The sequence below is a fragment of the Gopherus flavomarginatus genome, chromosome 1, assembly GCF_025201925.1.
Source record: "Gopherus flavomarginatus isolate rGopFla2 chromosome 1, rGopFla2.mat.asm, whole genome shotgun sequence".
Classification (NCBI taxonomy): Eukaryota; Metazoa; Chordata; order Testudines; family Testudinidae; genus Gopherus; species Gopherus flavomarginatus.
In genome coordinates, this window is record NC_066617.1 from 188,281,955 (window position 1) to 188,298,102 (window position 16,148).

The window sequence follows — 16,148 nt, forward strand, 5'->3', positions numbered from 1 at the left end:
AAAAGGCTAAATTTTTTCCACTCAGTTTCTCCTGAAATCAATGGCTAGTGATTAACAGAAGCGAACTACAGAGCGTACGGTGCTTTACAACTTGCTGCTGGCCATTTATTCTTTGCATTATTTGCCTGATGTACATTTATGACAAGCACATTACTGATGAAGCCTACTCGTGTTGGCACATTGCACTGCAGTTGCACAGGGAATGCAGAAATGCATATTAAAAGACTGTGTGCCACATCAGAAATAGTGGCTTAATCATCTAGGTAGTTGCTTCAATCTGTAAGAAAAGAGATTGTACTTCGAATCTTGCAATGTCAGGCTAACAGTGTATTTCCCATATCTCAGGCCAAGAAAACTGTTACTCAGTTTAAACCCACCTGAGAAAACGAAGATGGGGAATGGTGACAATGACCCCGTGACTGAGTAGGAAGAATGCTATGTCAGACCAATGGCTTGAGAATAGGGCACTAGACTGGGACTCAGAAGACCTGGGCTCAAATCCTGGCTCTGCCACTGGCCTCCTCTTGAACTTGAGGAAGTCACTTCAGCGCTCTTTGCCTCAGTTTCCCCAGCTGTAAAATGGAGATAGTGATACTAAACTTCTTTGTATAGCACTTTTAGATCTACTGCTGAAAAGTTCTATATAAGAGCTGGGTATTACTATTATTGTTATTTAGCAGAAGTCTGTTGGAACCGAAGAGGACAATGAAGTCTCATTAACAGGGAGGGCGATCATGATGTATGACACTCACAGTAAGTTTGCTCCAAACTAAACTTGGAATGGTAAGTAATACAATATGCCCTTGCAAATGTTGAGGAACTAGCAGTTTTAATGTGCAATTAAACTTGCAGTAGTATTTCCCACTATTCCAGGAGAGTTGTGCACAACGTACAGAGTGAAAACTCAAAGCCTACAATCTCACTTGGTTTTAGGCTTTGTGTCAAAACTTACACTGCATTGACCCAAAGATCTGCCAATGTTCATGAGCTTCAGTTATCAGCAAATCTAGGACAATTTATGGTTTCCTGTGGAACTATGGTAACTTTGTCTTAACTATGGAAAGCACATGGTTTTGACAAAAAAAAACAGGTGAAATTCTGTGGCTTCAACTGAGTTAACCATTATAAGTTTTGGGCTTTGTTTGAACTGAACATCAACCTTTGCTTGGGGGAGGATGGTTGCAAACCCACCCAGGAGCAAAGCCAAAGAGAAAGTTAACTCAATACCTGGTGAAGCAAAACCGCTAACTTGTGCAGAGCTGTAGATAACAGCTGTCATTAAATCAGTTTACAAAGAAACCATTTAGCCAAATAAACAAACACCTGGTTTACTGAAGGATCAAAATCAATCACAGATGCAGAAGGTTAGTACTTTTTGCCAGAACATTTTTAAATTAACATAGTCATATCGCAACGGTCCATGGATTCTAAATAAGGATTTTCCTGATAAAGCATAATGGCTCCACACAGGCACCATCAGCTTATTATGTATGTGTGCTTGGTGCAGTTTCTGTGTTATTGTTTCCACACTTATTTGTATGAGGAATTCTTTTTACAGAATTAAAATCCAGACTGTGACTGCTATCATATGGCTGCATGACAGCACAGCCAGAGCGTGGAGCAGAGAGGCCATAAAAAGCCCTCCCCTACTTTAGGCACTCCCTCCATTGGCAGGCATCAAGAACTTGAGTGCCTACACAGTCTCAGTACAAGGGAGAAAGAGAATTGGTGAAGCCTGAGGTACTCCACACCTTTAAAGAGGGTGTGGTAGGATCATGGCTGCCCTATTTCCATACTGCTAATGTTTGGAGGCTACATCTAGCACTATGTGGAGCTCATGCTTCACTTGTTAAAAGAGTGCAGTCATTGCAGCTCCTCAGCATGCTTCCCAAAAAATGCATTGTGCCTCCAGTAGCTTGCACCAGAGCAGGCACACCTAGCTCAATGGTGGCTGCAAAAGCCCCAATCTAGTCCTGAATAGAGTATGCAATTAACTCAGAAGAGGAACTCAAGGCAAAAAGCTTGTTATTATTTGCCTTGTGTTTTCTCTCAATGTTGTGAATTACGGTCAGAGTATCAACCCTTGACTTTGAATGTCTTGGCTTTAATCAAGCTGGCGTCAAATCTGCATCATCATAAAGACCTTGTTGTCCTAAACTAATCTGTATAACCTTTCAAATCTCAGCCTGGACTCCTTGCCTCCAGTAGGCCAGTGAAAAATAATTCAGCAAACTAAGCCTGTGGACCATAAATTAAAAATGAACCAAAGACCTTTTTCTGAATAGAAGCCCATGTAGAGGAATGAAAAGAGAGAATTAGTCACAATGTTTGCAGTGCATGTTCACATACTTGTTTCAAGTCTTACAGGTCTAATTTACCTCGATTTCAGTAAGGCATTTGACACGGTTCCATGTGGGGAATTATTAAATTGGAAAAGATGGGGATCAATATGAAAATTGAAAAGTGGATAAGGAACTGGTTAAAAGGGAGACTACAACGGGCCATACTGAAAGGTGTACTGTGAAGCTGGAAGGAGGTTGCTAGTGGAGTTCCTCAGGGATCAGTTTTGGGACCAATCTTATTTAACCTTTTCATTACTGACCTTGGCACAAAAAGTAGGAATGTGCTAATAAAGTCTGCGGATGTCACAAAGCTGGGACGTATTGCTAACACAGAGAAGGACCGGGATATTATACAGAAAGATCTGGATGAGCTTGTAAACTGGAATAATAGTAATAGGATGAAATTTAATAGTGAAAAGTGCAAGGTCATGCATTTAGGAATTAATAAGAATTTTAGTTATAAGTTAGGGACACATCAGTTGGAAGTAACAGAGGAGGAGAAGGACCTCGGAGTATTGGTTGATCACAAGATGACTATGAGCCACCAATGTGATATGGCCATTAAAGAAAGGTAATGCAGTTTTAGGATGCATCAGGCAAGGTATTTCCAGGAAAGAAAAGGAGGTGTTAGTACCGTTATATAAGGCACTGGTGAAACCTCATCTGGAATAGTGTGTGCAGTTCTGGTCTCCCATGTTTAAGAGGGATGAATTCAAACTGGAACAGGTTCAGAGAAGGGCTACTACGATGATCCGAGGAATGGAAAACCTGGCTTATGAAAGGAGACTCAAAGAGCTTGGCTTGTTTAGCCTAACCAAAAGAAGGCTGAGGGGGGATATGATTGCTCTTTATAAATATATCAGAGGGATAAATATCAGAGAGGGAGAGGAATTATTTAAGCTTAGTACCAATGTGAACACAAGAACAAATGGATATAAACTGGACACTAGGAAGTTTAGACTTGAAATTAGATGAAAGTTTCTAACCATTAGAGGAGTGAAGTTCTGGAACAGCCTTCCAAGGGGAGTAGTGGGGGCAAAAGACATATCTGGCTTTAAGACTAAGCTTGATAAGTTTATGGAAGGGGATGGTATGATGAGACAGCCTAATTTTGGCAATTAATTTAGCAACTGATCTTTGATTATCAGCAGGTAAGTATGCCCAGTGGTCTGTGATGGGATGTTAGATGGGCTGGGATCTGAGTTACTACAGAGAAATCTTTCCTGGGTACTGGCTGGTGAGTCTTGACCACATGCTCAGGGTTTAGCTGATCGCCATATTTGGGGTCAGGAAGGAATTTTCCTCCAGGGCAGATTGGCAGAGGCCCTGGAGTTTTTTCACCTTCCTCTGCAGCTTGGGGCACAGGTCACTTGCTGGAGGATTCTCTGCAACCTGAGGTCTTCAAACCACAATTTGAGGACTTCAATAACTCAGACAAAGGTTAGGCATTTGTTATAGAAGTGGATGGGTGAGATTCTGTGGCCTGCATTGTGCAGGAAGTCAGACTAGATGATCATGATGGTCCCTTCTGACCTTAAAGTCTGTGAGTTTATGAAGTCAGAATTCTATTCACTTGGGAACCCTAAGTTTACTCAATTCTGAGAGCCTGGTGAAAAGGGAACACATACCTGATAACACGTCTTCCAGGGCTATGAAGACATAGCAATAGATAAATCACATTCACAAAGGTCACATTCTGAACTAAAACCAGTGCTTTATTTATAATGATTCAATAAGCCACCTCCTTTCCAAAGTCCTACTACAAGTCAAGGCAAAATTCTCATCAGGAATCATGTCCTAAATGAACAGACCTTGTTTGTTTAATTTATACATTAACTATTCCCCTTTTGTTGTTTGTACTTATCATTAGTTTGTTGAGGAAAGGATTGGAGGGAAGAACAGAAATTTACAACTTGCTCTTGTTTTTGAACAAGAGCAGTTATCCATGGTGTGTGCTAGGTAAGATGGGCCTGAGACCAAAGATGACAAAATAAGGCCTCACTTTGTACATCCTTATTCATGTACATAGTCCTATTCAAGTCAAACAAATCGGTTTACATGAGTAAAAGTTTACAGAATTGGGCCTCTTTAAGGACCTACCTCCTGCCCCAATTTTATCTCTGAGGTCAGGTTTAAGGTCAGATTTCTGCATTCCATGCACACCCACAGTTCTAAAGATATGCTGGGGATGCACCAGGAAAAATTGCAAGTGTAAGGATTTTGTACAGTGCTTTCCACGAGAACAAATATTCTGTATTTTCGCCAACACTCACTCACATACAAGGAACAACATTTCTGCTTGAGCAAATAAAGCATTTATTTATTTGGCAAGCGTGAATACTTCCTTTCTTCCGCAACACAAAATGGAGAGATTCCCAGAGAAATGAAGAAACGAGCACCAGTACACTAGCCTGCTGGCAAGAGAGAAGTAACATCAATATGATTTCTAAGCAATGGAGCAACTATGGCAATGGCAAGTATACAGGAAGGTGGGGAACCAGATTGTACCGAAAGAAAGAGCAGCCATGCCAGTTGAGATCACAGAAAAAACCTGACAGTGTTAGGATGGATAAAATAGAAAGTGCTGAACCAGTTAGCAATGTATTTAGCAGAGATCAACATTTGTATAGTAATTCCAGGGTAATGAATTGCTAAAATGCATAAAGCTACATTTAGTAATTTAAACTAAACATTTCAGCAGTGGACAAAGCACGTTCTGGGCCATGCTGTGACCCTTCATATCAGTTCTTTGCCATCCTGAATGCTGAGTCCTAGAAGCACACTTGCTGGATGGCCTATTCAGAAAGTGTATAAACAAGCCTATGCTTTCTCTTCTCCCCTGAATTTCCCTTCATGCCTCTCTCACTTTTTAAATAGATTTTTGAAGACTGCCAACTTGTTTGGCTACAGCCCATTAATCCATTAATCTGTTGTATTGCTAAAATGACACTTCCAGAAGCAACACTGCCTGCTCCCTACACAGAAGACTACTTCTGGAAGGATTGATCTAATGGTACATGCAATCCACTGAGCTGTTGCAGAAGAGGTAGGATAGAGATTTAAAACAATAACTGCTTGTATCATATCCTTTTATTGTGCACCAAGATGAGTTTACCTAAAGAGGAAAGAAACAAATTCACTATGAAAAGACATTGCCTTTTACACATGCACTTGGAAATGCTACTGCAACATGGTAATTTTCTCATTTCCTATCTCTGCACAGGAACGTATGCTGCTGTGATAGCTAATTACTGTATGGGAAGTAGAGAAAGTAAATATTAAGTTCCCAGTTTAGCAAAGCAGCCAAGCACATAAGTTCATCTCTATTCAGCTAAATCCTTAAGCACTTGATTAACTTTAAGCACATGCTTAAGTCCCCATAACTTCAGTAGGAATTTGAATCAATGGGGCTCAAGCATGTGCATAAGCACTTTGCTGAATCAGGGCCTAAGAAAGGAAAGGACAGAGTAAAGGAAAGAAAGAGGCAAACTGTATATTTAAACAGCACTTTACTCTTAATGCATTAAAATGCATACATTCCACAGAATCAAAGGTTATCCATCAACAGCAAAAACCACATGAGAGATCAAGACCTTGTCAGCACAAATACCCATTGGAAGAATATATTCTAGCTTTATATGTAATCTATGTCCTCTGATGGGCAACTGTGATCTAGATGAGGCCACGGATTTAACCCTACTGTTGAAAAAGGGAAGTTAGGAAAAAGGGAGGCAGAAGGCTTGAACCTCCATTATAGATATTTTTCCTTATGAAAATAAATACCTCAAAAATGTACGTCCAGAATTATATGGGAACAAAAAATTGTGCTTTGTACAGTGTTATTTGTACATGTGTTTATTTAACACCATCAGTCAGATGGAAGTGTTGCATTTGCAGTGTGCAATGGGACAATGGATTAAACTGAGTCTTGGTATAAAAAGTTACAACTTCCATTGAGGCAAAGAATTGCACCAAGGCTCAACTTGGCCCAATAAAAATACTGGGCAGGGCTTAATGTTCATCTATAATTATAGCTATTCACAAACTAGAATGTTTGTGAACTTTCCTGTTAGTCTTTGCAGCTTTTTTTCAAATCATTAGTAAAGCTTGAAAGAAAAACCAACGAAAGAAAATTACATGGAATCAGCAGTTTTAACCCTGACTTCAACTGGTTTATTTTTGGGTGTGCACTGTGGTAAAAGAGAAATTTCATTTTTTTTCAGAATTGGACCCAATTTGATTGCCAAAGGGAAAAAGAGGGAATTATAGTTATTCCCTGAGCAGACTGCAAAAGGATATGGGTGGGGCTGCAAGAAAATCATAAGCACAATTAAAAAAAAAAAAGCACCTATTTTCTGTCATACTCCTGTAGGAGTGCAATTCTGGTACAACAAAAGCATAAAGAAAAATTACCACCTAAATCTGCACCACCATCATAGCACTGTGTAGTGCTACCTGTAAGTCACTGAACTAATGTCACAGCAAGGGAAAGAATAGCCTCTCTCTCTCAAACCCTACCGGATGTCTCTCTCCACTTGAAATTCAGGCCAAGTATGTTAAGAGTGAGCCTTTAAGGAGGCGGAAAAAACCCACAGGGATATAGCAACTGAGTGGGTGCTGACATAAGTTTTGTTTTATTTCTGACAATGTTTGAGGGTTTTTTCTAAGCAACAGTTCAATTAATCCCAAATGTGTGTGTGCTTCATTATAATGGTCTTCACTTTTATTTGTAATACTTTTTTTCAAAGCAACTGGTGACACCATGTTATCCTACAGTGCTACCATCACAACTATGCATCTTTGGGGGGCAAAAGTGACAACATGCCAAGGTTGAATGTCAGTGTTTCTTCAAAGTTACTTTTTAGCAATGTTGACAATAAGAGCTTATCTGCAGTTTGTCATGATGTGCTATCCACAAGGCATTACACAACTGTATTTTTTAAAGCCTGTTAATGTACTCAGTGTTGACCTTGCCCCTGCAGTATCTTCCAATGAAACAAGAGAGAGAGACATCTATTTTTGGCAATTTCCTCTCACTATTAGTGGTCCAGTGCTGAATTAGTTATCTGCTTCACCTGCCCGCTCCCTTGTCCTATAATGCTAAATCAGAACAAAGGCTCTAGTTGTGTTCCCCATGACAAAAACAGAATAAATTATGTCTTGCTTCTGTAGTTCCAGCAAGCTGGTTAATTGCATTTGTTTCATATACCTCCAAACAGCTTGGTACATTAATTACATTCTGTAACACCAAGCTCCTCTGGTTCCCTCTGTCACTTCCACTGAGTAGTTTAATTGTATTCCTTCTAGATACATACCATTCTTAAACACATGCTTATATTTACATGTCTCTAGTATAATGTTTACAATTTTTATATTACACACACACTCTCTCTCTCTCTCTCTCTGCAGTGGTTGCCTTAGATTTCTGAATTGTGATGGGATTTTTTCCTGTGAAACCTATCCCTGTAACAAATGATGCTAGAGGTAGGTGTTTTATCAAAATCCTTTTATTGTGAGATGTTGCATACTGATTAGGATGTACATACCATACGCAGAAACTTATTTTCTTATCAACAGGCCAAACTGAAGAGTCAATTGCAAGGCATATTATACAACTCACGTGAGGCAATACTTTCATGTCTCCTGCTCTTAGCTTTGCATGTGTGTGTTTTGCCTACTGCTGTGCTGTTGGGCAGAGATACTCAAGTTGCCCATGCTGGCAAACAATTTCTATAGTAGGTAAGATGATATCACTGCATGTTCATAGAGAGGCCTCACTCACTTTAATTCTGATATATTAAATGTTTTAAAGCAATAGCTTCCTGCAACAAAGTTTGCTCCCACAGACAGGCAAAAATGGCCAGTGCCCCAAACTGTGAAATAATCTAGTGTCCAAAAGCTTGTTTAAAGTTAATATCCAAATGATCCAAATTAGACAGCTAGAACAAACATTTCGTATCACTACACACCACACACTTAGGACTTGTTGTAATATATGCATATGTTCTCCAGTTGTGTGCATACAAATACTGTATGTAACATGCTATGTATTTCTGCATTGTGCAGCACAGCAGCAAACCATTTTTAAGTGCTTCAATCTTATCCTGTTATTAAATTACAGTCTGCTTGCCAGATAATGCTGATATAATCTTTTTTACCCCTCAGCTTCCTTCACTTGTCCACCACAACAAGCACAGTAACACAATCCCAAAAGAAACCCTCTCCAAAATGCTGCTGAGTTTAATCACAAAAAAATCCTGGGATAATTGGTAAAGAAGAAGAAGAAAAAAACTCTAAGCAAGAGTATTTGCCTTGATAGACTAGGTGGAGACAGTTGCAGCACCTGGACAGAATCCTTTGAATCTCTGAACACTCACATCAGAGATTTTTCCCCAGTAGCAAACCTGGCTTCCATACTGTAGTTTTCTCTAGTAACACAACCCACTTGCACACTACTTCTGACAGTTTTCCCCTCCACCACATCTTACAGTCAGATTTCACACCCTTTAATACATTCCTCTGCCTGCATTAGATTCAAACAGATTGTTTAGGAGCTCATAGCTGCAATTTTCTAATTCACTTCACTTGAATCCAGGGTACAGTTACCCTGTTTTAAATCAGTCGATTCTCTACCAAAAAGTTCAGAAAGAGGACCAGGCAAAATAATAGTAGCTGAAACACAGTGTTACCTCCAAGAGATTTACTACTGTGGGTTCTTCTCTTTCCTTTCTAGCTTAGACTGATATTTTTCCATTCATGACCTATTTCCCATTAAGTTGGCAAATAGGAAGGATTGCTTATTGGAAACATATATGCTCCCCCCTTCTTTTTAATTGCTATTTCTTTACCAGAAACAAACTTGATTAATATCCTATAACATTAACGCTAAAAACTGTCATCCATGTGCAGTCCCCAATCAAATTCAGATGAAAAGAAATTCTGCAAAAAGAGATGACAGATTTTTTTTCTAGAACTTACCATAAACTTGAAAATATACAAATCCAAACAGCAGGAGTGGCATCAGCAGACCCATTTTGACATATTAAAAGCAATCCAGATGGCTTGAGACACCAATCCCAGAGTAACACAAAAAAGTACCCAAAAACAAGAGGTAGGTCCAAAAGTTTAGACTTTCCTAGCAGCTAAATAAAGTGAAGGGGAAAATCTTAAAAGCAAAAGCTGCAGATGGCGAGGTCTTGAAGATGACACTTTTAGATCCATCCAGATTAGCAAAGAGAGCTCCAAAGGCTTCTGCTTTGCACACACAGCCTCCTAAATTCCCACCAATCCAGCTCAAGCAGAGGAATTATTCAAGTGTGTCTAAGACTCTCCTTAGGATCCATGGCAATCCAAAGCCAAGTTCTTTTTTCGGAAGACAAGAGGAAAATACTTTGAAAAAGGACCTGATTCCTGGAAAGTGTTCCACAAACTTCTCAGCACTTTGCAGGAAAAACATTGGCTGGGTTTGGCTATTCTGACTCCTCTCTCTCTCTCTCTCTCTCTCTAACCAGTTCAATCTGCAGAGTTCCTCTCCTAACTTCCTTCAGGGATGATTAGGCAACATTCTGCAACAGGGATTTCTTCCCTCAGCACCCACCAAAATACTCCCTCCCCCCAACTAGAAATAAAGAGCAAACTGCTTGAGTCTAGTAAGTCCAACGTGCTGCTGCTGCTGCAGGAGGGTGTGAGCGGCAGGATTGCCGCGGCTGCCGCTGCCGTGCCGTTGTGAATGGGAAAGGCTCAGTGGAAAGAGCGGAGCTGGGCGGTGAGTGTGTGTCAGGCACAGCGTGAGTTTGTGTGCGAGCGCAGCACCCTCCCGCTGGAGCTCGCCCAGGCGGCCCCGGCAGCCCGACGTCCCAGTCCTCCTCCTCCTCTCTGCGGCGGCGGCCCCGCAGACTCGCAAAGAAGGGGAGGAGAGTGAGAGCGGCTCCCAGTCTGCCGGGGGGAGGGAGGAGGTGGGGTGTGGACTAAACCGCTGTACTCCACACCCACTCCTCGAGAGACGGGGGGTGGCAATACCATTAGGCAGCTCTCGCTCCCTTTCTTTTCCACTCACCCCCCCCACACACACACATTTGGGTTCAGGAGGAATTTACATGATTGCTCCTCACTGCGTCCCGTTTAATGGGCAGGTAATTTTCTCGGTGAGTAATTTCCTGGAGGTGTTCCCTAATGAGTCCTCCTTGCGCGCACACAGCGCCTTGGAGTGAACCCCGTGGTCTCCTCCCCCCGATTTTTCTTCTGCCCCCCACCCCCTGGGTCAGGTTCGCTTCCAAAACGAACCTGGCCAGCCCCGCAAATGTGTATTGCTGGAGCATTTGTTCCTTTCCCAAGACACGACTGTCCCGCTTTCCCAGGGTCTGGCCAAGCCCTCGCTGGGGCTCTAGCACCGGATGCCTCGGGGAGAGGGGAAAAGTTTATCTGATCCTACCTGTGAGCCCCTGGGCGTTAAAGGAGGGGAAGATAGGAAACCCAACAGGGTTCGGCCACGAAAGTTTAGGGGGCGATAGGAGAATCTCAGCCAAAAGGGGGTGAGGGGAAGGCTACAGAAAACAGCGTTCAGTAGGAACGGGGGTTGGGAGGGGGAAAAGATATAAAAGGCAAATTAAAGTAGGCACAGAACCCCCGACAGAAACCTGCATTGGAAAATCTGCCGGCGCAGAACACAAGGTGATCAGGTAAAGACACAGTTAGATCAAAGAGGTTTGATTATTTCCAGTGTCTTTAGTGTAAACAGCGTGGTTGAGACCACGTGTGATCACAGACTAGCTGGTAGCTATTTGATGTTTGCACTGATGATTAGACAGTGGGTTACAGGAACACACGCAGGTCCCTGAGCCAAAAGGAAGGTTAGACGATGAATCTTTAGTTCCCCCTACTGGAACATAACAGGAAACAACCTTTCTTTGCTTCTTGAATATCCTCTCTTTTGTTTCGGTTTGGGCCTTTTGTACTACCCGGTAATCTCGGATGGTGCTCTTTTGTACACACATACACCTCTGAATAGCTACAGAGATAGTAGATTATTTACACAGACGTGTATGTATATATCATATCTGACTAGAGGATAATTCTGTACACTAACATCAGTGCCGTTCAATTTACAGCACAGTGTACACTCACCCCAAGAAAATACTAGTGCTGAAGAACTAGAATAGAAAAGTGTACTAAATTGTCATGGTACTCTGAAAGCCTTTTACACAGTGTGCAAAAGCTTGAAACTAATGTATTACTTTCCATTCATTTTTCAGTGAACATTGTACTACAGAAATGAACACATTCATCTTGAATTTAGATAACTGTTATGTCTGTAACAGGGATATTGAGGCTAAAGATTCTTTTAAAGAGCTACAACAGAAACCTGTTAAAGGGGAAAGGGGGAGAATTACTATTACTTCACCAAGATTAACAGTGCTATCTTGTCAAAAGCACTTTCTTGCCTTCTTATGTATGTTTTGCATTAGCGCATGGTAAATTTGTTCTCTGAATACATCATATTTTATCATGTCAGTTTACTGTGACATTTTCCTTTTAAATGTACTAGAATTTTATTCTTTTAATAAGTTCTGTGCTCATTTAAGGAGCTACATTACATTTATGTAAATGATACACTGAAGCTTATTTAAATGAATACTTGTGAAATATGTATCTTTTACTGAGAGATCCAAGTCCAGCTGGAGTTAACCTTGATGTTTGTATTCTATCTGTGACTTTTTAAAGTGGCAGTGTAAATGTATTTACAATATAAAGTATATTGGTTGCCATCTGTAAACAAGCTATAGGTGTTGGATACAAACCTGTATGGCAACTCCAACCTCTTTATGTAAACCAGGGAACTACATTATCCTATAATATTCCCTGCAGATAAATATATATTTTAATACCTATAAAGACTATTTTGTATAGGAGGCTATAATTAAAGCTAATTAGGGCAAGGTGATGAAAATGGTCGTCTTTGTCAATGTACTTCTGAATTGGCAATCCTGGAAAACCATCAATCACCTGTCTTATATAGCAATATGTAGAACAAGACATGAAATATTAATCAATCTTTTCCTTTGCAGTGGACATTTCAAGGATTCTATCAGTTAAAGTTACTGACTTGTTTATTATAGAAAAATTAAAATCAGAAATGGGCTTACACTGCTTTTCTAATAAATGCAGGATATTTATTTGAAATACACCAAATCACTTTACAGTTGTTGGTACAATCTTACAAACCCTTAGCCACACTGCTTATACTTTATTCACTGGAACATTCCCACTGAAGTCAATAGACTGCTTAATATAGGGAAGGCTGGTACTGCTGCTTCTTAAGATTGCCAAACATGTCCCATTATAAGACCTTGTTTTCAGGTGCTTATAACTTTGAAAATGTCAACAAAAATGTTTAAACTTGGGCAAAGCTGGGGGTCTGTCTCAGTCTGAAATGGTTTAGAAATTTCAGCCAAAACGGTTCAGCAATTTCTAAGAACATATTTTGCTTATATTAAAAAATCCTGGCAATCAGCTGAGAAGCTTTGTTGCCACCATGGTTTGGAGAAGAGACTTGAAATTTGGCTGGGTGTAGCCTTTGTGGCAGGGATGTCCCATTTGCATTCCCTGTGAAAATCCACCTAAATTTGGACAAGTTATAAATCCTTGAAAAAATCGCAGTTTGCCCATCCTGTTTCAGCATGGGAAACATTCTGGATGACCTCCTGAGGAACCTTTCAGCCCTGCGTGTCTATGATTCAGTGCTCAGTAGAGACATGCTAAGGTTTAGCAGGTTAATTCCCAAACAATCCACCTGTACTGGGTATGTTCCAGCATGGATTAGAGATTGCTGAGCAGGATTCCCCCTGCAGTGGCAGTTCTCAGTTGGCCCAGGATGTGCCAGGTCTAGTCCAGGCACTAGAAGTGAGATCACTTCTCTCTCCTATGTTCTCAATGGTCCCCTGCTGGGCACAGGCAATGAGAACGAGGAAACTGGCAGAACTGAACAGAGTTAGTTCAAGTAACAAGTGTAGGCAGTAGATCTAGTGATTCTAACTTTACTGATGACCAATGTGGGTGATATTACAATATCACCTTATGAAATTTAATTGTTGTCAGTTTGCTTTCTTAAAAACGTAGGAAATTACACAGAGAAAATACATTCAAAGAACATTATTAAGTTTTCCAACTGAAGCACTCAAAAAACTTAGGAAATGACAGAATTAAGATTGCCCTGCTGCATCCCCAAAGCAGGTCCTCCTATACACTGAATACAGCAGGGGTCATGCTGAAAAAATAGTATGTGACCATGTAATTAAAGACAGTCTGAAGGGGCCTGAATTAAGATTCCACATGCAACCTTAATTCTGGCTTTTCTAACTTTGAGTGTTCAACTTCACATAATAATGCTCTTTGAATCTATTTTTAAAGTGTAATATCAGTAAAGATTTGCAGACTCAATCCTATATTTAAAAGGTTCTCTTCACCCCACTGAATTGCAGCCCTCTTTTGGGTGTCAGGCTAGTTAATAGCACAGCTCAGTATATCACACAGCAGTTTAGGACAGCACACATGACCTTAGGCAAGCACTCACTCTCAGTTTTCCTTCTGCAAAAATCTCCCTATCATAAAATCATAGGACTGGAAGAGATCTCAAGAGATCATCTAGTCCAGTCCCCTGCACTCTTGGCAGGAGTAAGTATTATCTAGACCATCCCTGACAGGTGTTTGTCTAACCTGCTCTTAAAAATCTCCAATGATGGTGATTCCACTACCTCCCTAGGCAATTTATTCTAGTGTTTAACCATCCTGACAGTTAGGAGGTTTTTCCTAATGTTCAAACTAAACCTCCCTTGCTACTATTCAACTCCACTGCTTGTTGTCCTATCCTCAGAGGTTAAGAACAATTTTTCTCCCTCCTCCTTGTAACAACCTTTTACGTACTTAAAAACTGTTATGTTCTCTCTCAGTCTTCTCTTTTTCAGACTAAACAAATCCAATTTTTTCCAGTCTTCCAATCAAAAGCTTTACTAAAGTCAAGATATACACCGTCTACCGCTCCCGCCCCCCAATCCACAAGGTTTGCTACCCTGTCTAAGAAAGCTATCAGGTTGGTTTGACAAGATTTGTTCTTGGCAAATCCATGCTGTTACTTACCTTCTAGATGTTTGCCAATTCATTGTTTAATTATTTGCTCCATTGTCTTTCCAGGTACAGAAGCTAGATATCCAGCAGAAACCACAGGGGAGAACTGAGGTAGGTAGCTCTCCAAAGTGGAATTTGGCCAAGACCACTCACACTGTTGTTGAAAGTGGCATGAGATCTTCAATGTCCACAAGTGTCCAGGACATTATGTAACCCACACACCTGCTGGGTGTGGTGCTCTGTCCCATCTAGTGGAACTGAGACCACATAGACAGAGATTAATGAGTCTGCTCTACAGCCTTAGCTGAGGGCAGTATGGCTTTTAGCTCATGCAGTAAGCTCCAGAGATCCCACGTTCAATCCCAACAACCAGGGTCTGTCGGTGTTATAACAACTCTTTAAATCTCATCTGAAAAATGGCTCACTGAACTGCATGCTGCCTTCCTGTGACTGTTCTCAATATTGGTTCATTATTGACTCAGCTATAGGCTTCACTCTGTATGTATGGCATGAAAGAGAGGTGAAAGGCATACAATGTGTGGAGGTTAGTCAGAGGGCCATACTGAGGGGATAGTTCCATAAGTAGTATGCTCTGTCTCTGCATGAGTTCCTCTCCTCTTTGCAATCAGTGAAATTATGCTCCTCTCTATGCACCTGAGGACATCAATTCAGTTAAGGGATGTCAGGGACTATATTTTGCATATTCCCCTTTTAGGTAGTCAGGATTTATAAAATTTATTTACCATCATGAATTACTGCTACTCAGATCAGCAACAATTCTCCTGGTGTAGCTTTTCCACAGTGAGTGGGAATATGGATAAAGCAGAAGGGAGAGGGGATCTCTCTCTATGTATAGACACCCAGTGCAGAAAGAAACCATATTACTGGATGCAGGCTATGTATAGAGTCTACATCCCTCCAGCAGAAGTTCAGTGGATTTCAATCCCAGTCTCCATAATTTTGACAAACTATGCAGTTCCCCAGACCCACTTCAGAAATGGCTCCACCTTCAATGGAGGAAAATGTGACTGAGTAATGGAAGCTTAAGAGCTGTGGATCTTTTTTTCCCTTTCCAAGGTGTTTCCCTTGTTTGGTAGGGAGCCACCTGTTTCATCAACACCACCACTTCCTGAATCATGTGAATTGTCCTCAAAGTGTTCCCATTCAAGTACTGAGCAAACCCAATCCTACTTAGCTTATGAGGTGTCATATAGTGTAAGACCAGGTTGGTATGGCTGTAGATGAGTTAAAATATGCATTGGCTATTAGTTTTGGTAGAGTTCAGTAATGTTTAGCCAGCATTTACTATATCAAGCAATGTCAAGACAAGAAAAAAACTGAATTAATCTAACAAGATTTTTGAAACACATTGTATGGTACCTCTAGTTTCTGCAGCCACAATTCATTAATTGTGTAAAAGCCTTTCAAAGATCTATAATATACTTTTGTCACAATTTTTGACCATTTTACCTACAAAATCATATGGAATTTGCTTACTTTTTAAATGATATCTTAACAGGCATATAGGCACAAGTGTTTATATAGTAATTAAAATGATAACATGTAATGGACAACTGTTGAGGGTTGTTGAGAGTCTTACACACTATTGATAACTCTCCTAGAAAAGAAAATATGCTGCAATCAAGAGAGTAAAAGAACTTGGCCCCAGTGCCACCTCTTCTGGGT

At 40.6% G+C, this 16,148-nt stretch overlaps 1 protein-coding gene across 22 annotated transcripts in view; it reads right to left on the reverse strand.

The window, feature by feature from the left end:
- Positions 1–16,148, reverse strand: part of ROBO2 (roundabout guidance receptor 2) — a 1,593,247-nt gene that overhangs the window by 609,587 nt on the left and 967,512 nt on the right. Inside the window, exon 1 of one of the 22 annotated variants that reach the window (XM_050956245.1) lies at positions 9,321–10,239. The exons of the other annotated variants lie outside the window; for them this stretch is intronic. Coding sequence (XP_050812202.1) covers positions 9,321–9,375 — 55 coding nt within the window. The 5' untranslated portion in view covers positions 9,376–10,239. Of the gene's footprint in view, positions 1–9,320; positions 10,240–16,148 lie in introns of those variants that run through there. 22 annotated transcript variants of the gene reach the window in all.